This window comes from Marmota flaviventris, chromosome 15, assembly GCF_047511675.1.
Source record: "Marmota flaviventris isolate mMarFla1 chromosome 15, mMarFla1.hap1, whole genome shotgun sequence".
Classification (NCBI taxonomy): Eukaryota; Metazoa; Chordata; class Mammalia; order Rodentia; family Sciuridae; genus Marmota; species Marmota flaviventris.
The window spans coordinates 41187864-41215692 of NC_092512.1; the positions used below are offsets into that span (position 1 = coordinate 41187864).

The following is a 27829-nucleotide window of genomic DNA, read 5'->3' on the forward strand; positions in this document are numbered from 1 at the left end:
TTCTCCCACAGTAGAAATTTCAAGATTGGGATACAATTGCCCTGTCTCCCCACTTCCCTCTCCTTTCTGTTCTCTCCTTCAAAACAAAATTCCTTTTAAAATGATTGCTTAGTGGTATCAGCTGAATTGTGTCCTCCCCTCAGATTTACATGTGGAAGGCCTCACCCGTGGCACCTCAGAATGTGACTGCATTTGGAGGCAGGACCTTTAAAGAGGTGGTTAAGTGAAGACCAGGCCATTCGGGTGGGCCTCATCCAGTATGACTGGTGTCCGTGTGAGAAGAGGAGATTAGGACGGGGACAACATGCAGGGCATGGGAGCACCCAGGGAGAACTCGGCAGCCATGCCAAGGAGAGAGGCCTCGGGGGAAACCAGCCCTGCCCACACCTTGGTTTCAGATGTCCAGTCTCCAAAACTGTGAGAAAACCACGTCCATTCTTACTCCACTGTCTGAGGTACTTTGTTACAACAGCCCCAGCAAACAAATACAGCTGGATCATCCATCTTCCTCCTTGGCCCCAGTCTGTTTCTGGTGATTTTCCTTTCTCTTGTTAACTCTCTCCAGTCAGGATTCCACCAGTCTCCAGAACCACTATGTCAAGGTCATTACTGGCTGTGATTTCTCTGGATTCGGGGACCCCTCGGCTGTCCTCATCAAACTGGGCTTCTCTGCAGTTGGTGACACTCCCCTTTGGAAGGCATTTTCAGCACTGGGATTCCAGGCCATTATACTCTTTCGTTTTTCACTCACCCCATAGACTGCTCCTCTCAGACTTCTTGGCTGGATATCATTTATCCTTCTTTCTTCTAAGTGTCAGAGCCCTCAGCCCTCTTCTCTGTCCGCAATCTCTTTTTAGCTCACTCCCCCCAGTTCTATGGCTTTGAATACTATTAGTTGCACACTTACCTCCGTTGGGAGTACTCTCACCACTCCCTTGAGACCCAGACCCAAATATTCAGTTGTCCCAGACATGCCCACCTGGCTATCTAAAGAGCATTTCAAATTCAGACATTCCCCAAGATTCTCTCCTGTTTCTCCCCATGCCCTTTAATAGCATCACCATTCATCCAAAGAGGTCAGAAACCCAAGCACCGCCCTTGCTTATCTCTCATACCTCATATCAATTCACTAAGCAGCCTCATTGTCTCTACTTCAAGACTTACCCTCATTTCTTTTTTATTTATTTACCTATTTTTGTGGTACTGGGGATTGAGCCCAGGGGCACACTATCCCTAAGCTACATCCCCAGTCCTTTTTTTTTTTTTTTTTTTCAATAATTTTCAGACACAGTTTTGCTACATTGACTGGGCTGGCCTCAAATTTGTGATCTTCCTGCCTCAGCCTCCCAAGTAGCTGAGATCACAGGTGTGAGCCATCATGCCTGGCACATAAACGCCCATTTCAACCGTTAATCCCCACCTCTATGGCTGCCTTCCAGCTCCTGCTCCAAACTGCTCCTTCTTGTCCCTGAGTGACTGCATCTCATTTCCTTACCCAAAGCCCTTCTCCCCTATAGGCTGTTTTCTATTCAGTGACCCAGCTGATTCTTTTGAAATTACTGGGCCTCTCATTTCCCATTACATTTTGAATGCAATCTAGACTTCTCATTCTGGTTTACAGGTTCTCTCTTCACCTGAGCCTTGCCTACCTCTCTGAGCTGGTCTCCTTCCATGGTCCCCTTCCCTTGCCATTCTCCAGCCACAATCCTGGACACTAGGTACTCCTGTGGGTGGGGTGGGTGGGGCTGCCACTCACTGCTCCTTCTGCCTCTACTATTAGTTGCTGCTTAGGGCTCCACAGAGCTCTCCGGCTCCTTACATCATTCAGGGCTTGGCTTAAAACTCACCTTCGGGAGAGACCTTCTTTGATACCCTCTCACCTAGCACTTGTCCAAAGGTCAGAGAACTCAGCACACTCAGGTTTACACTTATGAATTTTAATAAGTGCTTACAATAGTGCCAAGCATTGTGTTGTAGAGGACAGATGAGGCAAGGCACCAAAGATAGCAGGAAACAGTTTTATTTGTCTGCAGCCAGGTTCAGAGGGCATAGCTTTCGCTGTAATCAATTAATCCCCTGAAATTTGTAATCAATTAATCCCCTGAACCCCAGGTAGTTTCAGAATTTTATACCCAGCATGTAAGGGGAGGGGCTCAGAAGTTCACATAAAAGCAGCTTTTTCTTTCACTGTTCTGGGCAAGTTAACCCTTCAAGAACAACACCTGAGAAGGGGAGAGCTTCTTCTCCCCTTTCTTTCCTCCCCCTGTCAACTGTTACCATGGAGCCCAATTGGTAACTTCTCTTATCTTAGAAATGTAGACATCTCTATGAAGCCAAGCTCAAGGCCAGATATATATATATATATATATATTTTTTTTTTTTTTAATCACATCTTGCATTTGCAAACACACTTTTACAAACTACTATACTGGATACATGTTTGTGAAAAACAAGTCAAGGGGTGTTCAGCACTGGGAGTGCTGATTTCTTCCAGGCCAGTGGCTAAGTAATAGAGCAACAGGAAAATAGGAAGTTTACCTACATTGAACTCTTTTTGTAGAGACTCTTTTGCTGATAGTCCTAAAATCAATTATGGTGACGATTTCTGGAGAAGCTTAGTTAAGATTTTCTGTGTGTGTGTGGGGTGCCACTACAATTGTATCAGATACTTTAATACACATCATCTCAGTTGATCCTCAGAACTACCAAAAAGAGATTTTTTTATCATCCCCATTTTATGAATCAGAAAACTAAGGCTAAATGAGGTCAAGCCCAAGGTCATACACTTGCCCTAAGGCCTGATTCCAGAACTAGTCCTCTTAACCATTACATTCAGCTGCATCTCACTTTAAATTCTATTATGAGTTATGGACAATATGGATACTAGCTGAGTTTATTTTCAGGGACTGATGGGTTTCGATTACATATGTGTTTAGACAGGTAAAGTAATTCAGGTATAGCAGTGTATGTTAGAGAGTGGCTTATTTTCCAAACTATGGTTTTAAACATTTGGATAATGCATAATATGGGTCAGGTAGGCACAAATCCAAGCATAGGTCTAGACCACCTGCTTACAAACATAGGAAAGAAGCTGAGGATGTTTTGCTGTTTACTCCGTTGGTTTTCTTCAGGACCTCAAGTTCTCAAATGCTATTAAAGATGTAAACTTTAGGGTTTTAAAAATATTTTTTAAAATCCTATTTCCACACGAGATAAGACATAAAAATCCTTAAAACAAGAAGGGTCTATGTGCTGGTGGGAATACACTTGTTGAACACCAGCATGAGTCAGGCATTTTCTGCTTTCTGTCCCCATTCCAGAATAGGGTCTCCATCTTACCTGTTCCTTTCCTTGCCAGGGAGCATAAAAGTGCTTTTGCTTTCCCCATCAGCAGCAGGACTGATTCCCTGCAGCCCATTCTGTGAAACCTGTTCTCAGCACTCTGAAATGCAGTTCCATGTTATAATGATAAACATAAAGAGTTACCTTTCAGGGGTTATAGGCCTTTTTGGGAAGTGTTGTGAAAACCTCCAAAAAATTGTAAAGGAATTTGAAGTTCTATGGCCAGTCCTCTTCAACCTGAAGAACAATGGATCTGGACAGGTAACATCAGATAACCAGATCCTGCAAAATTCTCAGGTACAGTGAGAGGGTGAACACAGCGCTCTTCCTTGAGCACACCAAGGACTCTCCTGCCTCAGGCTGTTGCAATTGATCTTCCTGCTGCCTGGACCACTCTTGCCCTCACACTCTTCAGTTCTTGCTGTTCAGCCTAACCATCCTATCTGCGCCCCTCCATCAACTTCTCTAGATCTTTACCCAGCTTTGTTTTTCTTCACGGCACCCTTTATATTATATATTAACTTGATTATTGTAACTCATCTGCTAGACGGAAGGTTCTCGAGGACCAAGACAGTCCTTTGTTCACTGCTCTATATCTGGTATGTGGCATAGAGTAAGTGCTCATTAAGTAATTATTGAATCAATAAGTGAGTGAATGAATGCTGTGAACATAATAGGCACTTTGTGGCCCGAATGAATGAATGGATGATTCAGCCTTTATGGAACTATACTACATATCTGAGCTACAAAGCAAAAGAAATGACTACCCCTGCCAAAGAGGAGTAAGGCAGAAGAGGTCCCAAAGGAAAAGAAATCAAAAACCCTACCTCAGTTGATCAAAATATTTAGGCCTGGCAACCCCAAGACCAAGAAAAACCTGGATATTTAAGAACACAAATTAACCTGGCAGAATGTAATGGATACTAAAGGTAGGTATTTGAAGCAAAAAAGGATGACCTAATAAACAACTTTTCTTAAATAGATAGAGTCCCTGGGCAGTGTGGCGCTCAGGTGAGCAGCAATCACACTGTCTGCGGCATTCTTTGTAGACAAGCAGAGAAGCACGTTCTGCTCAAGCTGTCCCCATAACAGAGCAGTTCATGATTACAGACCCCACCTTGGGCCACCTCTGGCCCACGCAGCCTGTTGGGCACAGGTCCAGAAGTAGTAGTGAGAGTATAGAGGTAGATTTGGTAGCAAGAGTTAGAAAAGACCTTAGCTCACACACTTTAGTTAATCCCCAACAAATGCCCCAGCTCCAGGGGTCCACCCCGACACAGTGGGTCCCTTCAAGCCTCCCTAGGACTGGGAAAGTGTGTGGAGGGACACCATATAGCATATATCCATTCAGGGATGACCTTGACTTCTATTCTTCTATAAGGATAAGTTTAATATAATTCTACATAATTTACTTCTTAACTATGCATTCATCCAGAAACCAAAAAGCCTTTAAATTTAGGACTTTACAGAAACTGGAGAAAGCACCACAGGCCTGGGGAACTGACATGGACCAGCCACAATCCAGCATATGCCCCCACAGTTCTAAACGGTTCTTCTCCCCTGTACTGGCTGCTGAATGATGTGGGGACACCTCCTGCTCCTTTCTGGTCTCTCTGCCAGCACACCGGTCCTTTGTATTTTAAAGGCTTTATTTCTAATCACCATGTGGAAACGGGGTTAAAAAAAAAATCTAATGGGACTGGGATTCCAGCTCAGTGATATTGTACATGTTTAACATGTATAAGGCCCCAGCACCAAAAACAAAAACGGAAAAACTAACACACAGAAGTCACAAAGGTTGCAGGATTACGAATACCTGTTACACTTATGATCCTGTTTTTATTCCAAAAAGTAGAGCTCACTGAATCTCTTGCTTCTTTCTCTTCCATGCTTTCTGGTCCAGACAGATTTCACTGGACAACAGATTTCACTGGAATTCTAAGTGATTAAAATGCAATTTTTAAAAAATGTTTTTTCTAGCCAGGTGTGGTGGCACATGCCTGTAATCCCAGTGGCTCAGGAGGCTGAGGCAGGAGGATAGCAAGTTCAAAGCCAGGTTCAGCAACTTAGCAAGGCCCTAAGCAACTCAGCGACACCCTGTTTCCGAATAAAATACAAAAAAAGGCTGGGAATGTGGGCTGGGCTTGTGACTCAGTAGTAGCACACTTGCCTAGTGTGTGTGATAGACCCTGGGTTTGATTCTCAGTACCGCATATAAATAAATAAAGGTCCATTGACAACTAAAAAAAAAAAAAAAATTTACATTAAAAAAAAAAAAGTCTGGGGATGTGATTTAGTAGGTAAGGGCCCCTGGGTTCAAATCCTGGTATTAAAAGAGATAAATAAAAATGTTTTTACTGTCTTTCCAGACACTTGGCAATATGCTGAGTACATACTCGAAGCCCAATAGACCTGATTTATTGATGGATAGATTGAAAATGACCTAAGTAGACTTCACTTTGGGATTTTCCACAGCACAGACTGGATAACTTGCTGCTTTGTGCCACAAGTTTGTCTTGTATGGGGTTCTCCTGTGGCGTGGTGGGAAACAACAGTCTTTAGCAGCCTGGGTGCAACTGGCAGGATGATGGTCACAGTCTGCGTTCGTGGACAGGAGGCAGGAGCATTAGTTGCATTGTATCTGGATGTTGGCATAAATGTGGTCCTGCCCTGTGATCCTTCCAACAAAACTTGAGGTTGAATCCCTTTTGTTTGGGTAGATAAGAGAGTGTATTGAACTCAAGGGTACTCTGACAGATGGGGAAAGGGGCACACCACAGCAGGGGGTCAGCCTGGAACTGGGTACTATAGCAACACTCTAAATATTATCCTATGAATTAAAGGATGGTTAGAGTGACTGGATCTGCCCAGGCAAAGAACTGGCTAGGTCTTTGTCAGCTAACAGATGAGAGGCTGGTTTGCAGTCCTCTGATCTGTCAGTTTGGTTGTGTTCACTGAGCTCTCTGCTGAGGAGATGACATTACTCCTGAGTCTCACTGCATGTATGTATGTAAACGAGTGGCCTACCATGGAGGGAGACAGACAGAGGGATTCACCCTAGGTGCAGGCAACTGGCAGTGAAATGTTTTATTTTATTTTTTGTCTGTAGAGAATTTTAAAACAATAATAGAACTGACTAAAAGTCAATCTGCTTTGTAATATCATCATGCCCCAATAGTTCCAAACAGTGTCAGTGATAAAGTATTCCTCCCTCACAAGGCAGACTTCTCCTAAGCTTCCTCCCTCCACCCATCCCTTGGTACATCACTGGGATAAACAAGTACCAGGTGGCAAGATTATAAATCAGCAAGAGAGTAAACAGAAAGCAAATGACTCCTGAGATAAGATTTTTGCAGTGCTGGGGATCACTGGGGATCGAACCCAGGGCCTCTCATGCATACTAATCAGGCACTTCACTTCTGAGCTACATCCCCAACACAATACATTGTTTTTTATTTTATTTTTTTTTTTAAAGAGAGAGAGAAAGAGGAAAGAGAGAGAGAGAGATAATTTTAATATTTATTTTTTAGTTATCGGCGGATACAACATCTTTGTTTTGTATGTGGTGCTGAGGATCGAACCTGGGCCACACGCATGCCAGGCAAGCGTGCTACCGCTTGAGCCACATCCCCAGCCCCCAATACATTGTTTTTTAAATCACAAAAGCTATCCCTGTGTGGAGTTTAGAAATGAAAGACCAGTGATGGGCCTATCTAATATTTTAGCTTTGTATTCTGGTTATCTATTGCTGCTTTAAAAAATACTCTAAGGGCTGGAGATGTAGCTCACTAGTACAGTTCTTGCTTAGCATGCAGGAAGCCCTGAGTTCAATCCCTAGCACTACAAACAACAAACAAAACAAAATTTAAAAATCTTCCAACATTTAGTGCCTTAACACAATGTTTACTCAATATCTGACATTTTGGCAGGGCTCAGTGGGGATGCCTTACCTCACTTGTTTCATGCGGTATCTGTTAACTCTGAACTCCCTAGAGGGCTTCTTCACTCCTGACTGGCACCTCAGCTAGGATGGGTGGACAGCTATGGGCTGTCTCTCTTACCATGTGGCCTCTCCACATGGTTAGCTTGGGCTTCTTCACGGCCTGATGTTGTCTCCTTCCATAGTGGCTGGCTTTTGCTAGAATATAAAGCAGAAGCTGTCAGTTTTTCTTAATGTCCAGGCATGAAAGTACCAGAACATTATTTCTACCACATTCTGTTAGTCAAAGCAGATGCTAGGACAGCCCAGCTTCAAAGGGAGGAAAACTATTCTACTTTGTGACAAAGGAGAGATTGTGGTGGCCATCTTTGGGAACATCGCCTACCTTACATTGTTTTCTCTACCATAACAAGGTATTAGTAAGTTTTCACATGTTGCCTTTAAATGTAATAAAACTTATCAACATGGAAAAAGATAGGACTTTTTGACTTTTAAAAAAATTGCACCCCTGCTGGGTACATGCCTATAAGCACAGCAACTCAGGAGATTGAGGCAGGAAGATTACAAGTTCAAGATCAGCCTTAGCAACTTAGCAAAACCCTGTATCAAAATAAAAAATAAATTGGACAAGGGATGTAGCTCAGTGGTAAAGTGCTCCCTAGGTTCAATCCCTATCACTGAAAAATAATTAGATCCTTGTAATGGTTATCATACTTTTGCTTTGGATGGAAAGATGGTTTCCTCATGGACTCCTAAGGAGACACCTAACATAGCAATGAATTTGAGAAAAAATATTAGGGTGAACCTTGTTTGCCAAAATCTGAAACCCAGTCCACATTCAATTCTGTGAGACTATCCAGTCCACAAACTACAGTCTTGTAACTTGTAAGGTCAGATGACTATCATATTTTAATCATTACTCCTGTCAGACAATTCCCTGAACTTTAACTTATACTCTTTTAAAACCAATATTATTGGAAATGGACTGACCACAGAATCCTTCTGAGGGTCAGAGCGTGAAAATCTTTCAGATACTGTAATGTATGGTAAATAGACCTCTGAAGGGTTGCTATACATTTCACTTGGGTCAGAGGTCTACATCTCTGTTTAAGCAGGATCCAGAGAACTGATAGGCTTCAACATGATTCCTTTGCCAACAATTAATCTACCTATATGTGTACAGAGCTTTGGTTTGTATTTTTATGTCTTACTTTTTTCTCACTATAAACAGTCCAGTGAGTAGGTAGGCTGTGAATATCCACAGTTTGCAGGTATGTGAGCAGAAGAGAGGCCATAACCTCCTTGGATCACAGGAGAGCTTAGCTGCACAGCCTGGGGGAAGAAGCAGTTCTTCTAACTCTTCTTCATGCAGGGTTCTTCTTTTCTACTGGAACAGAGGGCCCTTGTGGCTCTGACTTCAGGCTTGGGCTCACAGTATGTTTGCCTGGCTTCTGCCCTGTCCATAGGCAGGATTCTAGGGGCAAGTTCAGTCACCTCCCAGTGTGTTAACACAGCAGGTTGGACCCGGCTCCCTGTCTTAAAAGGTTTTGAGGGCTGGCACCCTCTCTATAGGGCCCAGATCTTCCTTACCAGGAAGGCCCAGAAGCGGGCTTGCCTTGGGCACGGTATCTACAGGTTTACCCTACACCGGACGGGAGCGGGTCTTGGAGTCTAAATTTAGTCTTCGTCACCCTTGGCCACCTTAATTTTCCTCTTACAAGATAAAAGTGTTTCATGTTCCCAGTGCCCCCAAGAACTCGTGAGCCCCGGCTCTTCCGTGCTTCCTCGCACTCCTTCCTGCTCTACTTCCCAGCAGCTCCAGTGTGGGGGGCCCCAGCCCTGCGCCCCAGCCCTGAGCCCCTCCTCGCCCTCCCACTCGCCCAGGTCTGTACGCTAGACTCCGGGCTTTGTTGCCCGGGCTTGTTTCTGAGTCCAGAGCGTTGTCGGCTCGGCGCCAGGTCACGTGCGTTGGTGACAACCTCTCGCAGGGCGGCCCCGGGGCTCCCGCGCCGCCGATTGGTGGGGCCGAGCCTGGCGCGGCCCCGGGGCGGGGCGGCCGGGCCCGACGGCGGGCGGAGCGGCCGATCAGCTGTTCCGAGGGCTGCACAACAACAAAAGGACCTGGACGGGCCGGCGGCGGCCAGGGCAGCAACGGGAGGGCTGGAGCCGGCCCCACGCCCGCCGTCCCGGACCCAAAAGAGGCGCAGCCCGGCTCCGCCGCAGCTACCTCAGCAGCCTCCGCCGCGCGCCCGCCCCGAGCTCGCGGTGCTTCGGTGCCGCGTCCCCGCTGCAGCTCCGGCCCACGTAAGTGCGGGCGGGGCCGGAGTCCCGGGCCGCGGCGTCGCCGGCGGGGTCCGGGGTCCGGAGCCCCGCGGGTCTGGCCGCGCGCCCTGCTCTCGGGGAGCGCCGGCTCCCGCTCCCCCGCTCGCCGCCGCCGCCCATTCCTGGCTGGCGCTCAGCGGCCCCCGCGGCCCGGCGTGCGGACACGGGCCGGACCGAGCTCCGGCGCTGGGCGGCGGTTGGGTGTTCGGTTTCTGCCTCCTCCCCCGAGTGTGGCCTGTTTTTCTGGCCGCGGCAGGACCTCCCCCTCTTTCCCTCCTCCTCACCCTCTTCCAGTGCTTTTCCTCCATCCCACTGCTGCCTTTGCCCTCCGGAGCTCCGCCGTTGGATGGAGTTGCCCGCTCGGGACTCGGGACTCGGGACTCTGCGTCGGGGCTCCAGAGGAGCGGCCGCTGCCCGGGACGCGTCGCTCCGACTTAGTGGCCCAGCGCTTCGCCGCCTCCCCGCCCTAGGCTCCTAGTCCCCTCTGCTTGCCCTCCCAGCAAAGGGTCGCGCACCGTAGCTCAGCACCGGGAAACTTGCTCCGTTACCCGGGACCGGCCCCCGCCTGAGTGTCCGCCTGTCGGTGGCTTCTTCCAGGACCCCACCTGATCTTACACTTCACGGTTTGAGGTTGCACCCGTGGAAGGAGGACTTGTCTTACCCGTCATTTAAATCCTAATCATTTTGATCACTGGTGCTTAGAATGTGCCATATACTAAGCCGAGGGCTTAAATACATTATCCCAGATGGTCTTCACAATAAGCCTATGTAGCAGGCCTGGCTTATTTATAGAAAGGAGACCCAAGGCACAGAGAAATTAAGTAATTTGAGGGCCAGGCAGCCCATTAAAAGAAAATGATATTTACTCTTTCAAAGTTGCAGATGAATTGACGTGGGCATTCTAGGTTTTGATTTGTATTTTCTGAGCACATCTGCTTAGTATGTTAATTCCAGTTTTCAGTAGATTAAGGAGGAGCCCCTTTCCATCTGTAGCTCCTAAGGACTTGGGCATCCCTAGCTAAAAGAGTCTTTTCTAAATGCAAAGTAGTTTTGAGAAAAAAAGGGGGGAGGGTGTGACCCTCGGGTCATTTAACAGAGGTCATAAAGACTGCCCCCAAGATCCTGAAATCACTTGCTTCGTAATTGAATTATGTTTTTCATTTGTAGGTGGAAAAAGTACTGGGAAGCTTTTGATTTTAGGTTGCAACCATTGTAATTCTGAACTGGCAGCATAATTTTCAAAGGCCCTTGCCTGAAATCAGGACATAATTTCTGTGACCAAGGTCTCTTTTGTTTTCTCAGGCTACCTTTTGTTCTTTTCTGTCCCTTTGTGTATTTCTTTTAGGCATGGCTCTGCTTTCAAAATTCAAGGTTAACAGGCTATGAATTACATCCCACTGATGCCTTTGCCCACTGCTCAGCTTTGAGGAAAGACAGCAGGATCCATGGGGAAATAGCCTCCAATGTAAACTGGGTGAACAGACTGAGTAGACTTGGAACAAGCAAAGGCCACTTTCTTGTTTTTTTTTTTTTTTTTTTGTTTGTTTGTTTGTTTTGTTATGTTTTTTTAGTTCAAGACTTTTTTTTTTTAATTGAATCAGCATCTTTATTTTTCGAAACTAGTGGTAGAATACTTTTGAGGCTGCTTTTCAATGAAGGTGTGTTTAGCCACCTGATATTTTGAAACTGTAAAGGAGCCACAGCTGCACTCATCAAAGTTATGGTTATTTTTTGTTTTGTTTTTTAAGTTTTAAAATGTTGCTTTTTTGGTGCCGCCTACTGGCAGCTAAAATCAACTGAAAAGTGCTCTTCTGTGAAATTCATAGAACAGAGTTGTGGTTAGGAGGAGACTGAGAGATCATTTGCAGAGAAAAAGAAAGGGGTTGAAATCAAAGGGATTTCTGCTGTAACGCTGGCTCCACCTGTGACTAGCTCTGTCGCTTCAGAGCAATTAATTTCTGAGCCTCAATTGCCTCATCAGTAAAATGGGACAAGTATCTCAAGTTCCTGTCACATATGATTAGTATTCTACAAATTGTAGCTCTAATTATTATATAGATACTTTACAGGTAAAGCAGACCCAGAGATGCTCACATGCTCACAGGTAGCTTGGAATGAACTTGTAGTTAATAGTTACAAATGCTTGTTATGTGCCAGGCACTATTCTAAGTGTTACACACCTAATCCTCACATTGGCACTAAGAAGTAGGTAATATAACTATCATTCTTATGTTAAGGATGAGAAAACTGGAGCACCAAGAGGTTACTAAATATCCTGAATTCACATGGGTTGCAGCACAGAGCCAAAATTTCAAAGGGAGCAGGCCACCTTTAGGTACCACGTGTTACCTCTTGTGTATTACCTATCCCAAAAATGAGAAGATAAACCAGGAGCAGTGGCACACCCCTATATATAGTCCCAGTAGCTCTGGAGGCTGAGGCATAAGGATTACAGGTTCCAAGCCAGCCTCAGCAAAAAGTGAGGCACTAAGCAACTCGGTGAGACCCTGTCTCTAAATAAAATATAAAATAGGGGTCTGGGGTTGTGGCTCAGCGGTAGAGCACTCGCCTAGTACATGTGAGGCCCTGGGTTTGATCCTCAGCACCACATATAAATTAATAAATAAAATAAAGGTATTGTGTCCAACTAAACTAAAAAATAAATATTTTTTAAAAATATATAAAATAGGGCTGGGGATGTGACTAGTACTGCTGAGTTCAATCCCCGGTACCCCTCCCCAAAAATGAGAAGATAAGTTATACTCACAAGACCTTCCAAACAAGCAACTGCATTCTAAGTTCTCAAATAGAATGCTCTTATCCATAAGTATTAAACTCAGCTACCCATAGAGCTTTCCTATTCATGTGATAATATGAAGAACATCGATGATAAAATGTTCAGTAACAAAGCAAGATACAAAATTGTGCATTCACTAGGCTACAACTATGATAAAAAGAAACCTTGTAGAAGAAAAAAATTAGAATATACCAACATGCTAACAATAATTGCAACAAGATAATGGAATAATAACTTATTTGCTTTCTCAGCTTTCTAATATGGCTTTGCTTATTTTATAATAAAAAATATGAGTTGTTTTTTAAAGGGAGGGGTGGAGGTATTTTGAGCCAGACAGGACCCTGACAGAGCAACCTTCGCCAAATGCTTGTGCCAGGATACTTTTTCTCCACTGAGGTCCTGCTGGGCTGAGGCTGCTTCTAGCTTAGAGGTTGCAGGTGTCTCAAAGAAAAGCAGTGTTGCCCCACCCAGCCTTCTCTACACCTACCTCTTTGGTAAATTCCAGAGTTGTAAATGTGTCTTCTAGGACTCATGGTATTCTGGAACTTTCATTTTAGTTTTATCATTATCCCAGAGTTGTAAATATCAAAGAGTCAGTGGCTGTATGGGGGTAGAGAAAAGTCTAAAGCCCTGCTTTGCTTTTTAGCTCCAAGTAGGACCAGCCGCCACTGAGAGTCTCCACCCCTGTGTGGGAGCCAAGGTCAAGAGGAGCAGGGACAGTCTCTGGGTCATCTGTGGGAGGAGAGTCCCTTAAGATTTTAAGGAGATTTTCCTGAAACAGCACTGTTAAACAGAAATTACAATGTGAGCCACGTGTGTTTTAAACTTTCTAGTAGCCATGTTGAAAGAGGCAAAAGAAATGAATTTTATCAATATTTAATCTAATGTGTCCAACATTTATTATTTTGACAGGTAATCAAGGTAAAAATCATCAAGGAGCTGTTTTACTTTATTTGGTTCTAAGTCTTTCAAATGCACTGCAATGTATACTTTATACACAACATATCAATTCAGACGCAAAATTCTCATAGGAAATACTTGGTCTGTATTAAGGTATCTGAAGATTACAGTTGAAAAAGCAGATTCACACACCCTAATTGTTCCAGACACACTTGAAAGTCTTCCAAAATTTGACTCCATTATCAAGTTTTTAATTTTAAGTGGATTTAAATGAAAAATTAAGCGCCTCAACTGCACTAGTCACATTTCACGTATTTGTTCACCTTCTGTGCCTGGTGGCTACTGCACTGGACAGTTTTAGTGTATGACGGTCTCTCCAGAAGCTCCTTGTCCCTTGTGACACCCACAGAAAGCAAGACTGAAGGAACTTTCCTTTGTATAGTTACACCAGTCTCACTTCTTCACTGAACCAGAAGTCTGTGGGGATCCCCTTTAGGCAATTTGGTGCTGACTGCCTATTTTTCCAACAGTGATGCTAAGCCTCAGGAGGGCTGAATTGTATAATTCCAGCTACCTGTGTTAGAGCCAGAGCTTCTGCTGGTACCCAGGCCAGTGCTCCTCCTCTTCCCCCAGGACTCCATTTTGTGTCCTTCCAAACACCCAGTAGTGACCCAGGGGAGATGAAGGATGAGCTCTTCCCTCCCTCACTTGACTAGGCTTCGGCACTCTGCCCACCTAAGGTTGGTTGTCCTTGAAGAGACGTGGGACACCTGGAGGCATTAAAAAAAAAAAAAAAAAAAAAAAAGCACTGACCTGTGCTGCTCCTCAGTTCTTTTGGCAGAGCCTTTCCTCTGGCAGAGCTGCACGTGTTCCAGGCACAAGCCAGTTTCCACTCCATGGGTTTGGAGGTGTAGCTAGAGGGACATTTTGTACTTAGGAATTCAGCAGCTGCCCCAGCAACGTTTTCCATTTTCTGCCCTGTAGTTGCCACTAGTCTGGCCTGGGCCCCAGTACCTTGCCTTCAGGAATCATCACAAGTGGGGGACAAGGCACTCATTCAGTTCTAGCAAGGGTCTCTGTGGGGTGCACTCCTCCTCACCCAGCAGCTCCAGCTACTTAGCTGATATGGACTCATAATCCAATACTATGCTCTCCAGAATTATTAGAAAACTTTTTTCCTCCTAGCTTACATGCTCAAAAATATTCATTTATATCAGAACTTGGAATGGTTCATCTTTGGGGACATAACTATCATACTGCAGTAGGTCATGCAAACTACACAGCCCATTTAAAAAGAATTTTTTTGTAGATGGATACAATACCTTTATTTTATTTTTATGTTGTGCTGAGGAGCAAACCCAGTGCCTCACATGTGCTAGGCAAGTGCTCTACCACTGAACTACAACCCCAGTCTGCTGAGCCCACTTTTAATGTCTTACATGGGCCATACAGCCAAATCTAAGTTCTCATGCTAGAGCTCCAGCTTTCATGATTTGGCCATGTTGCTTTCCAGAAGGTTTCAGGAAGACTGGTTATGCAAGTAATACTTCCTGTTTACCCACTTTTAATTAGTGGCTGAGGATGATGAATTGTGACCACAAAGTATCCTAATGTCATTTACTTGAAATGTTTTACCCTTGTGCCAAACAATTGGAACAGTCTTGTTTGTACACAACAAGTTAAACCCAGCAAAATTCTCATCAGCTACATCTCTCAACTACTTTCATAGCTGAAGATGATTATTCTGAATGTAAAAGGTCAAGAGTCTGAAGTTATCCAAAGCTGATTCTTGCCATAAGAACTGAGTAGTGAGGTTCTTTTCGCCATCCTTGGGTAATCTCATCCATTCTTATGGTTTCTTTCCCCTTTTGTGTTGAAAAGTCCCAGATCTGCTTCTCCACCTAACATCATACTCCTGAACTCCAATGTCTCATATTCAGCTGCCTACTAGACATCTCCAGATGCATTGTCATGCAGACTCCCCAAATACAGCATGTCCACAATGCCCAACCTGTTCTTTCTGCAATACTATTTCCCCTAAATTTGCCACCATCTCTTAATTGGCCAAGTCAGAAACCCAATCTAACTGTCTCCCCACTCCCCCCATACCTTCTGCCTTCCAAAGCCTTGCGGATTCTGGTTCCTGCTTAGCCTGCAGTCTGCTCTTATCACCTTCCATTTAGATCTTGAGCCACATTCTCACTCATCTACAGGCTTCCATAGAGTTCCTTATTGTTTTCCCCTCCCTGCCTAGTCTTGTCTACTCCTCAAGGTTAAAGCCATTTACTGCAGGGGTACACCCAGGAAGGTGGAGGACTGTCCAGTATTCTTCCTGCATGGCTTCATCCCACCAGGTTGTGTCACCTGCTGTGGGAGGGCCTTGTTCACTGCCATCTCCCCTGTGCTCAGTATATGCCTTATACCTAATAGGTGCCCAGTAAATATCTGTCAGAAGAATAGTTGACCTAGACAGAGAAGTTTGTGCCAAGTACATATGTGCTAAGCATATTGCCTGCATTAACCCAGTTAACAAAAGTAAGATCAGGGAGACTTTTTAGAAGATGGTTTTGGCAAAGTCCTGGGGAAGTTGTCTTCAACTAGGGTGAGAGTGATGAAAGACAGTAGGTAGATTTGAGCTACCTGTGCAGCCCAGAGTCCACAGAGCTTGCTGGTAGTTTGGATGAGAGCTGAGTGGGCAGGAGGCAGCAAAAGGAGTGAAGGAACTGTTTGGCTGTCTGCCTCAACGACTGCTGGGGCAACTGCTGCTTACTGAGAAGGTGACAAAGGGCAGTGTTGATGAATAAGTGTGTGTGGGGGAATTGAAATTCTTTTTGATATGTGAGCAGTTTGATATACTATCTAGTAACCAGGTAAAAATGGGTAAATAAATCTGCATCTCTGACAAGATCAAGCAAACTGGAATTCCTCCTTTAGAACTCCCTGAGGTAGGAACTCTTAACAACTGAAGTCACATAGCTTCTATATCTCATAGTGAGTAAGCAGAGAGCCAGGGTTTGAACCCCCTGCTGAGCTGCTCCTCGGGGAATGGTGTCTCCAGCTCCACTTGCTGCCCAGCTCAGTTTTCTCCAGTGTAGATCTCTCCATGCCAGATATAGGAATTGTCTTAGAGGCCAGTGTGCAGTGCTTGTAGATTTTAAATGTAGTCATAGACAAGAAGTACAGGATGGAAGGGAAACAGAGCCAGGGGAAGACGGCGCCAGGTATAATTGTGGTCACGTGGCACAGTTGCTATGTTCACTGGAAAACTTCTGGGCATTGGAGCCTTATATAACAAGACCCTTCATGTGTAGTTTTGCTTATACCAGAGAGGTACTACTGTTTGAGATAAAAGTGGTGTGTGTGTGTGTGTGTGTATATGTATGTGTGTGTGTTGGCAGTGCTGGTGATTTAGTCCAGGGCTTCATGCATGCTTGGCAAGAGCTCTACTACTGTGCTATACCCTAAGCCCTGTAGTTTGAAATGTATTTTTCAAATTCATCCCTTATAAAAGCACAGGTGTGACAAAAACAACTCCTTCCTTTTTATTTTGCATTTTAAGATAATGTGAAGGTTGCATTTGGATACTCGATTCATGATTTTTTATAAATAATGAATGTTGCGTGTCTCCGGTTTGGCTCCTGCAGGAAGAGAATAGCTGTAGAATGTAGGCTAAAGTGTGTGCTTTCTTCTGAGGGTATGTGTGCACTTTAAAATGTCCACATATAAATATATGCTGATTTGAAATAACCTCCTCCTTCTGTTTTGTTTTAGGGATGATGATTCTTATTGCTTCTCACCTAAGTTGAATAAGCACCCTGTGCACTTTAATCACCTGTCTGCGCTGTTGGGCTAACTGAAGATAGGATTTTGAAATCTCAGCTATAAAGACACCCAGCCAAAGTCTCAATCTTGCCTTAATAATGTTCCAGAGGCTGAATAAAATGTTTGTGGGTGAAGTTAATACTTCTTCTAACCATGAACCAGAATTTAGCGAGAAAGAAGATGATGAATGGATTCTTGTTGATTTCATTGGTAAGGTATACTCAAGGATAAATCTTCACAATAAAAGTAGAAACTCTCACATATCATTTTTTGCCTAAGTAAACCAGTAACTGATGATTTTTAAGCTTTAAAAGTAAGTAAACAGGGCTGGGGATATAGCTCAGTTGGTAGAGTGCTTGCCTCACATGCACAAGGCCCTGGGTTCAATTCCTAGCACCAAAAAAAAAAAAAAAAAAAAATGAGTAAACAAACATTGTCTAAAGAAACAAAATTTGGCAAACATTTTGGCCCAGATGATCAGTCAGTAAAATTGATTAATGTCACACTTTCCAGTTTTGTCACTTGTACAGCCTGATCCAATCAGAGGCCCTTTAATAGAAAAACCTCATATTAGACAAGCAGGAACCTTAATGGCTCATTATATGTTTATTTAGCAGAATAGAAACAGCCCTAAAACCATTCCTGCAAAGCCGATATAATATTCCCCCATTCCCCAACATATACACAGTACTGGAAAATTATTTTATAATAAGTATGAAAAAATATAAATGGTTTTGTTTCTGAACTAAATAAAGGGAGGAATGTGAGCATCAGCTAACAGTATTGTCTTTCCTTTTTCTGTGCTGTGAATTTGATGGGTGGCTCCACTGTGACTGATCAATGTGATAATCATCCTCCCGTGGATGTGAACTGCAATGTGGACTGCTATCTAGACACTTGCACTAGTTTCTCAGCAGAGGAAGAGGAAGAAGAAGACATCAGTGAAGAGTCACCTACAGAACACCCTTCAGTCTTTTCCTGTTTACCTGCATCTCTGGAGTGCTTGGCTGATACAACTGATTCCTGTTTCCTCCAGTTTGAGTCCTGTCCAATGGAGGAGAGCTGGTTTATCACCCCTCCCCCATGTTTTACTGCAGGTGGATTAACCACTATCAAGGTGGAAACGAGTCCTATGGAAAACCTTCTCATCGAACATCCCAGCATGTCTGTCTATGCTGTGCATAACTCCTGCCCTGGGCTCAGTGAGGCCAGCTGTGGGACTGATGAATTTCATAACCCAAGTAGTCCCAGGTATGTTGCAAATAATTTGTTCTTTGCAGATAGTCTGCTGAGCATGTGTTCTCTTTATTTCTGCTACAATTCAAAGATAAGTTTTTAGGAGATGCAAAAGTGATTCGTTTAGAGATTTAGGAAGGCATGTGCATATAGTGCACAGGTGGTCAGTGGTATAAAAATTTGTTCATTTAAGATTTTTTGAAAAGTAGTAGCATGGTTATATAATAGAGAGCTCTCATTTATAAAATTGTATGATAAAATTCTGCTATGAAGGAAAATAAAAGACTGGCATTTCTGCCAAGTATTTTAGAATATAATTCTGGCACATTATAGACTAGATCATCTAGAGTATCAAACTCAGCCAAACAGTCTGTATTAACACACTTAACAGTATAGTATGTCTTATGTCTTTTACTTTTTTCTACATATTCCTAGCTAGGCCACATTAAATGGTGCTTAACAATGAAAACCTAAGAAATCTTAAACATAAAGTACAAAAGCTGCTTTACCAAAATATTTGTTCAGAGAATTATCTTCTGCCTTACAGAGGAAAGATTTCATACCAAAATGATGTTTTGTTGTTTTCTGGGGGTCCAAGTGGCCTGAGTGTTCTGTCTGAATGGCAGATGGGGAGAGAGGGCCTGGTAAATTCTGGCAGATACCCAGTGAGTAAAGATTATGATGTTCCAAAACAGACTTCCAGATATTATGTGGCTTTTATCAGAGAACATATCCAAGGAATATGTTTGAGATTGCCCCCACCCACTAAATAAAGCCCCATTACCATGTTAATTAGCCCAGTCCAGCTAATCCATTATGCATTTCAATAAAATGTTCCCTGTGACTTTGAAGCATTTGGGGGATATTGGCACCAACTTATAAGTCAAAGGTCCAGGTGAATTTGGATACTTTAGAGCAATTCACTGTTATCTAAAGGGCCTCTTCTAGATTGTCCAGGTCCTGGCTCCACTAACAAGACCATTGTGTATATATTCTGTTTCCTGTTTGCCAAATATAAACAAGGCCCAGGAAGCTCTTTAACCGTACCAGAGTTTGCTGCCCTCTCAAGTCTCAATATTGTAATGATCTTTTTTGAGGTTAAACATATTTCATTTTGCTTATACCAAAATGAAAAACAATGTGCTTATATAGTTAAGTGATACAGGTTGTAGACTGGATAAGATCTTTGGTGGGAGATGTTTATCTAACTGGCACTTATTCAGCCCCATAATTTTATCAAGAGGTGCTTCAGGCATTCCAACAAAAATTTAAACTATAACTTTTTGGAGGTGATATTTGATTTAGTTGCTTTGTAGTTTTTTAAAATTTCTTCACTTCTTAAATATTCTTCCCTTTTGATTCTGGTCTCACCTCTGAGGAATTTCACTCAAGAATTTAGCATGATTAATAATTAACTTTAAACTTACTGGCATTTGTATATTTACTTTTCATTTTTAAAAGTACATGTATATGTCTGTAGTATGCAGCTTTGTAAAATAACTCAGTATTACAGAAGCCAAGGAAATGCAAGTATGCAAACATTTAAAAAATTGAAATGACATTCTCATGACCCAAAGGTATATAGATAGCCTAGGGCAGATTGTTTTTCCTGTGTGTACCCATACCTACATAACCACACAAATGCTTTTACCCCAAATGGACCATGCTGTATATACTATTTAAAACCTGTTTATTTAGACAGTGGTACCCATTTTGCTTCAACAAATTTTTATACTGCTAGCCAAATTATACTGACATTTTCTTATTTCAAGTTTGTCCAAAACCAGCATCTAATCCAGGACCATGTACTGCATTTGGTTGTTATGCATTTGTAGTTTTGATGCAGTGAGAATGTTGTTTTTCTATCTTGTTTGTTTTTGTATTCACATGTTATATAGAATAGTTAAATAGGTACTTTTCTATAAATTATCAAAAGAATGCACTAAACTTTATGTGAATTTTTTTGCACATAGGAAAATCCTGAAGATTATTATAGTTTAATGATAGCAGCTAATTTTTTTTAACATTCATATTTTTGGATTTGAAATTCTAAGGCCCATTATATCCAGATAGAACCAGGTGTTTGAAAAATTAGGAGGCTAGCTATGTAGTAAACATCAGTGTTTTCTAAGGACTGAAGATAGAACTCAGTGGTAGGGCATTTGCCTCCCATGCATGAAGCCCTGGGTTCTATCCTCAGCACCATAAAATAACAATAACGGCAACAACAAAATCTATGTTTTTTAAGAAGGCAATAAACCATATATCTTTCAAAAGTTAAATTGCTACCATGCTGCTGTCCTCAGGGATATTACCATAAAGCACATAAAAATAAGGTGCTTTATAATTATAATGAGCTTTGGCATGTGCATTTTAGCTTTTATGAATATTGTTTGTGAAAGTTTATGAGCTCTCATAATCTTAATATATGTGCCTTTAATGACCTATAGTAAATTAGTTTTAATAAAGAAAAGTTGACCACGTCCTAACAATAAAATTAAAATAGCATTTTAAATCTTACTAGTGATTTAATAGTTCACCATTTAACATTTGTAGGGCCAGGAAAAGCTGCTTATAAGACTCACGGGCACAGAGTAAGTATACTCAACTTTGAGACTGTGTGATCTCTGTTACCAGTTTGCATAGGGAGGCTAGATACCCAAATGCCCACCTTTTATGAACCACTTTCTTTATGTCAACTCCTATTAGTTCTGTTTTGTGAGTGGTGCTAGAGATGAATCCAGTGCCTTGGACAAGCTGGGCCAGTGTTCCACCACTGAGCTATACTCCCAACCCTCTATCAGTTTCTTAATGAAACCTGATTTAATTCAAATTTAAATACATGTGTTTGTGTGTTAAAAGTATTTTTCCTCAAGTGATTTTAGGCAAAACATTCAACTGCCCTTCCTGTGTAAAATAACCCTTAACAATTTTGAAACTTGGGCTAGATGTTTAACTCAGTGGAGGGCACTTGGGCAGCATGTGCAAGGCCATGGGTTTGATTCCCCAGTACTACAAAAAAATAGAAACTTAAACTCTTTATGATATATATTAATATAGTCTAGACCAATCCTACTTGGTTAACTTTTAATATAGAAGACACGATAACCGTAGTGGTGTGTGGCCATGTTTTAAGATGATGTGTTCCTCAAGGGTCTTGAAACCTCAACAGTAAATGCCATTCCAGAATATGCCTTATCATATATAAATAAAATTTGGAGTTGTCTTCTATAATAAGCAGTGGCTTCTGGCTAGAAAAATGTTGTCAGTAGAATTTCCTTATGCATATACTTCCATGAAATATGGGCTTAAAATATACTTCCTAGAACATTTTATTTGTAGGCAGAAAGTATCTGTGAATGTGCTCTTGGCATAGTTCATTCTGATAAGTAAAATTTGAGAATTAAAATATTTTCCTTCTAGGCATAGTGGCACACACCTATTTCCCAGCAACTCAGGAAGCTGAGGCAGGAGGATTACAGCCAGCCTCGGCAACGTAGTGAGACTCTGTCTCAAAATCAAAAATAAAAAGATTTGGGAGTGTAGCTCAGTGGTAAAGAGTCCCTGGGTTCAAATCCCAGTACCAAAAAAAAATCTTTTTTTCTTTTTAAGATAAAGTGACTGCCCTGCACAATAGCACACATCTGTAACTCTAGCTACTCAGGAGACTGAAGAAGGAGAATCACAAGTTCAAAGCCAGCATAGGCAACCAAAGTTTAAAAAAAAAATAAAAAGGACTGGGGATATTGCTCATGGCAGAGTACCCTTATGTAAATCCCCAGTACTGTGCAAAAAAGAAAAAGGAAAATAGATAATGGTAAGAACAAAAATAGATAATACTTCCCCCCAAAAAGATGGCAAATACAGAAATTCAATCAATGTTAGTTCCCTGACTAGAAAAACTTGCTTTAATTCTTTCAAAGTATAAAGCATATTTTTAGAGTACAGTCTGCTTCATCTGTGAACCAACTATTAAAAAGTTGGTTTCTGCCAGGCAGGGTAGTGCACGCCTATAATCCCAGTGGCTCCGGAGGCTGAGACAGGAGGATTGCAAGTTCAAAACCAGCCTCAGCAAAAGCAAGGTGCTCAGCAACTCAGTGAGACCTTGTTGCTAAATTAAAAGTACAAAATAGGGCTGAGGATGTGGTCAGTGGTCTAGTGTCCCTGAGTTCAATCCCTGGTAGCCCACCGCCAAAAAAAATTATTTTTTTGGCTTCTCCTTTCCACCACTATCAGTCAGTATGGTAACAAAATATAAACTCATCCAACCACAAATCAGTGTGTCCAACTGAATTGTGAAATGTCTTTTTGAGTTTCCTTAATCACATACTTTGCTCTTCAATGCATCCTACTTTTCTGTTTCAGAGTGGAAGCCCAAAATGAAGTGGGGCAACACATCCACTGCTATGTTGCAGCTCTTGCTGCTCATACAACTTTTCTGGAACAACCCAAGAGCTTTCGCCCTTCCCAGTGGATAAAAGAACATGGTGAAAGGCAGTCTCTGAACAGAAATAGTCTTCGTCGCCAAAATCTTACCAGGGATTGCCACTCCCGGCAAGTCAGGCACAGTGGCTGGGTGGTTCATCAGCCCTGCCCGCGTCAGTACAATTACTAAGAATTTCAAGTTTTGCTGGTTGGTTTCTCTTGGTTTGTGCACCTGTGTGGGATGTACGTATATGTACAATGAAAATGCTGTCTCTTTATAGCCAATTGATGACCAATCACATAGTTTATCAGTGTATTTAGACACTATCTTAAAAACCAGATTTCTATGCTGTGTTTCACATAATGCCTTGCTCCTAACATGTACTTTTTTGTAAAATTTTTCAGGATATTTTTGGAAACATATCAATACAATTACAGTGTTTGGTGTTTGGGGATGTCTTTAAATTTATTAAGGTGTACACAGGTTAGTCAGCAATTTAAAGACATTTCTTCCCCCAAGTACGAGAATAGGCATCTTACAATTTTCATTTTATTTTGTATTACTTAATCTTTTGAGTAAGCAAAAATTTATTCTCAGGGTCAGCCATACACTTTATTGACCAGTACTTGATAATCTTTTCTGTATAATATGAATACATTTTTACACACTAACATGAGCATTAACAGGTGATAGTTGCCATTGGATATAATGGAATTATGGCTGGACTTTCTTTTGAAAGAAAACTTGATATTTTCTGTATGTGATTATTTTTTTCCAGATTAGTCATGCAGTTCATTGTGGAATTCAGGTACATTAAGCTTTAGTGAACAGTCATTCAGCAATTCCGATGGGACTATGTGATGTGGTACAGATCAGGTATCATGGACAAAAGCACTTGTCTCATGTGCAGAGGGAAGAAATTAGACCTGTGAAATTATAGTTGAAAAAACCCATGTCTATAAGTAACCCATTAGTCCATATTTAAGTTGTTTGGATTCTTTCCTGCCACTCTGCCCACTCCTCCTCATAGCAGCTATAAATTCAGATGTACTTGTCCAGACACTTGAGTGACTTTTCATATTTCTATCTGCCCACAAGAAAAGCGATGGACTTCTTATTTCTAGACACAGTGAAAACCCTCTGACATGGAGCTTGTCCTGCCAAGGGGCAAGCAAGGGTGAAGAGGGACTTCTGGTGATGTCTTCATCGTGCCTGTGAGAAGAGTGACAGGTGGCTTCCTTGAGCTTTCATTTTTTGTTTTAACTTCAGGCAAAATCTTGAACCACTTTGGCCTCTGTTTCCTCCACAACAGGAGAGTAGTAACATTTACCTCCCTCACAGGGTCGTTGTGAGGATCGCATACTGATGGGAAATGGGGCTGTCCACAACTGAACCTCGTGTGAACTTCCAAGGGCCTTTCTACTGAATCTAGTGATGGCGGGCTGTCGCAGTTCTTCTGCCACCATTGTTCTTCACAGTGTTGGTGCTAATGAGGCCAGGGTGCAGGGTTCAACTCACACGAAGGCCAGTTAACTCGACACAGAAAAATCTATTTCCATACCTCTAGCCAGTTGCTTCATTTTTTCACTCTGGTGATGGCTTCTGCGGAACTGTCCACACCCTTGCTGGCTTCCTCTGAAATTAACTTAAATGCATTCACGGTTGAAAGCTCATGCTACCCACAGAACAGTAGCACTGCCTGCACATTCAGCCTATTTTTCCATCTCCTCTGCAACCCTAGTAGATGAGCACATGTCTATGAAATGTTTTCAAGGAAAAAGCAGCATAAAGTCCTGTGAAGTATTATATTTTCATTAACCCTGCAGCAGCTTGATGCAGGGAACCCTGGGAGACTTCCAGGGAAGAGCTGTGCTCTTTTCTGACACGACTGGGGCATTTGAGTTGGAAAAGGTCAAACATGCAGTTAGTTGGTGGTTTAGATTGTTCTTCCACTGGCTGTGATGAAGTGCCAGACGTCTCTTTAGAACAAGAGTCTAGAGCCCCCTTCTTTTTTTATTCCCCTTTTCTAAGGACTTCCCCTTTTATTTATTTATTTTCTAATTAGGGGCCAAGTCTGTAAAGTTTTGTCAAACTGAGAAGTTATTTGTTAATATTTGTGTTTACCATAGTTGGGAGAGTTTTCATGAAAGTGTGTGTGTTACACTGTGTCTGTTTTAGGGCCTCACACTGGTGACTCGAAAACAAACCAGAGAGGTGTCTTTTGGACCTAAACTTCTGCCTTCATGGGGCCACTTTCATACAGTGCATGAGAGTTGTTAGTACCCCACAAGCCACAGAAGTTCAGTCATGAGAATTTGTTAGGCGGCATGAACAGATTTGTATATAAAACTGCAATAATCTTTTTTTTAAACTACTTTTTATTTCAGACTTCTTGATACCTTAAATACATTTATGTCTCTAACAGTTATTGACTTTTTGTTTGCCTTACCTGGGCCTTGTTTTTTTATGCTTTGTACCTGGAAAACAAAAAAATTCAGTCACTGGGACTTTTTTTTTTTTTTTTTTCAGAATTAGGATTACCATACCACCTGTGATGGAAGACTGTGGTTTTGTGTCAGTATCTAAGATTTCTGTCTAAAATTGGTACATGTAAGAATTGAATAAAATGGTTATATAATTCAGCTGAAATTCTTGGTCATGAGATGTTTAAGAGGTATTGACCATGTGTAAGACATAAGGCCAACAAAAGAATGATGTTGACTTATTACATATTCTTTAAAACATGGCCAAAAAGCATTTTGTGAATTGATTGCTATTTTTGCTATTGTGATTATTAGTGGTTTACAATGCATATTTGTGCATATTACTTAAAAGTTCAGGCAGTGAGAAATAAGATTCCTCTGAATTTGGGAGCTCTGACTGTTTCTAAACTGATACCATAGAATGTTACTTGGAAAAAGTCTGGAATGTGTGGTGCACACAGGCAGTGCTTCATGAATAGATTTCTGACTTTTAATAATGCACCACATTCCTCAAAGTTTATGTTTTCATTAGTAAAATATTTTTTAATGTGTATCCTATGTTTATTTTTCTTCCTCAGCTAATCAAATTATGTTCTGCACTATAAGTTGAAGATTTGCTATCTGTTATTTATCTTCTGTAGCAATGCATTTATATGGCTGGGTGGGTGGGAAGTTTTTTGCAGAAAATGCAAAATGATTGGATTTTAGACTTCCTGTTGCAGGGAGATGTCACTCACACACACACACACACACACACACACACACACAAGCACAAACACATTAATTTCCTGTATATTTTTCCAGTTCCCATACAGACTGTTCCTGTTTACATACCTTCTCTGTTCTATCAGTTCTTTGATTCTAGCAAGAAGATAGTTTACTTAAAACTTGAGAGGGCCATTCAGCATTACCTGTTGTTTTTGCTTCTCAGATCTGTATAGTAGACTGGTTTTGTAATGCTAGTTTGTTGAAATTTGAATTACCTTGCTGTCTCTTCCTCCTTAAGGAAATATATCATCTTTTTTATATTCTTAAGAAAAAAGAGCAAGGACATCTTCATTATTCTTATTTTCTTTGAGTTGGAAGCAAAAAATGAAGGAACCCAACTAGAAGACAGATATCTGCATTTAAATAGATTAGTGAGAAAAGTTTCCAAGTATTTGTTTCTGTTTTCAAATCAGTTAAGAGACTGCTCCTTGTACTAGGAGATACTAGTATGTTTGTTATGTTACCTTGAAATTATCTTTTATTTTATAAGGCCCATAAATACTAGTTAGACTCTTTTAAAGATGGGTTCCTATCATGGATAGTTTCACAGCTATCAGCCGTGCTGATGTATTATTAATGACATCCCTATGTACTTATTTTAAAGCTTAAAATTTTATATAAAATGCTTTATTTAGAAAACTTACATAATAAAATGGTGTCAGTCTTGCCATGTAGCAATTTCACTTGAAATCTGACACCAATTAAAGAGGTTTAAGTGGAGGAAAGGGGTACCTACAAGGTACAGATCAGGAGAACTTTTCTTTGCAACAGTATCCTTTATGTGGAAAGAGAAGTTCCTGTTCAGAGGAAGGCAGCTTATGTGGATAATGTTTGTATATTGTTGAAAAATTTCCATATGACTTTTTTTTAAATGTATAATTGTTAAATGCCCAATTTTGCTCTGTATTTGCCTGAAGTTTTAGTTTTCTAGGTGGACTTGTGTAAAAAACCAAACCAGTACTTGGGGAGGTTGGTGTGTGTTCAGGCTTGGAGTGTGTGAGTGGTTTTGTTTGCCTTTTGATTGTTTCCTCCAGAGGTTTGAACTTTAATTAATAATTGTGTGTGTTATTTTTTTTAAAAGTAGATTTATGTTTTCCTCAAGTAAAATGGTGAACACATTTGCTTTTCAAGGGCAGGGCATAAGTTATGAAGACTGAAGAGTGTTGTAGATTGTACTATGTGCCTTCTTAATGTATTCCTGGACACCTTTTTTTTCATCAACTTGAAAACTCAAAAGGGACATTTGGTTAGGTTATATACTGTATATCAATCTATGCATAAATGGCAGCTTGTTTTCTTGAGCCACTGTCTAAATTTTTTTGTTTTTATGGAACTTTTTTATACGGATTGGTTCATAGAAGGTCAGTTTTATACAGAGTGAACAATACAGCACTTTGCCAAAAATAAGTGTAGCATTGCTTAAACATTGTGTATTAATACCAGTTCTTTGTAATTGGGTTCAGCAGTGCATTTTGCACTGTCTGGAGTTATGGTTTTTATTCTGTCAGTAAATAAAATGTCCTTTAATGTCACACTTGTCAGATTGTTTTATTTAATCTTTATGATCATTAGTCTTGAAAGTAGGTATAACTAATTTAAAATACTTGCTCTTTAATTTTAATTGTACAAAAGATCTATTTAACATGCACTTTAAATACTTCTTAAAAAGCTTGTGTAAAATTAGTATATGAATGAGTAATCATTTAAGTGAACAAGATTTGAGTGTGAATCCCCTAACCTCTATATTTCCATCCACCAACCTATATTTAAAAATAAAAATATATGAGGTTGAA

At 41.5% G+C, this 27829-nt stretch overlaps 1 protein-coding gene and 1 long non-coding RNA gene across 3 annotated transcripts; one reads left to right on the top strand and one right to left on the bottom strand.

Annotated features, from left to right (window-relative positions):
- Positions 1 to 5837: 5837 nt before the first annotated feature.
- Positions 5838 to 9967, bottom strand: LOC139702086 (uncharacterized). Its single transcript, XR_011704680.1, has 3 exons — positions 9889 to 9967; positions 7293 to 7480; positions 5838 to 5940 (listed from the first exon to the last, which is right to left on the bottom strand). It is a non-coding gene; the product is annotated as an uncharacterized lncRNA (long non-coding RNA).
- On the top strand, positions 9389 to 27568 carry Tp53inp1 (tumor protein p53 inducible nuclear protein 1). 2 transcript variants are annotated; one of them, XM_027948117.2, is made up of 5 exons: positions 9389 to 9586; positions 17073 to 17333; positions 18017 to 18374; positions 20916 to 20953; positions 22725 to 22815. In XM_027948117.2, exons 2-4 carry the CDS (start codon positions 17222 to 17224, stop codon positions 20935 to 20937), a joined length of 492 nt encoding a protein of 163 aa, XP_027803918.1. In that variant the 5' UTR covers positions 9389 to 9586; positions 17073 to 17221; the 3' UTR covers positions 20938 to 20953; positions 22725 to 22815. The 2 variants fall into 2 exon arrangements, with proteins under 2 accessions (XP_027803918.1, XP_027803909.1); XM_027948108.2 differs by lacking the exon at positions 20916 to 20953 and having other exon boundaries at positions 22725 to 27568.
- The last annotated feature ends 261 nt before the right edge of the window (positions 27569 to 27829 follow it).

Bases quoted from the DNA above. Each gene is read 5' to 3' on its own strand.
- Tp53inp1 (XM_027948108.2), top strand. From the start codon at position 17,222: ATGTTCCAGAGGCTGAATAAAATGTTTGTGGGTGAAGTTAATACTTCT. The intron at 17,334-18,016 runs GTAAGGTATACT...ACTGCTATCTAG, and splicing joins GATTCTTGTTGATTTCATTG to ACACTTGCACTAGTTTCTCA. The intron at 18,375-22,724 runs GTATGTTGCAAA...TTTCTGTTTCAG, and splicing joins CATAACCCAAGTAGTCCCAG to AGTGGAAGCCCAAAATGAAG.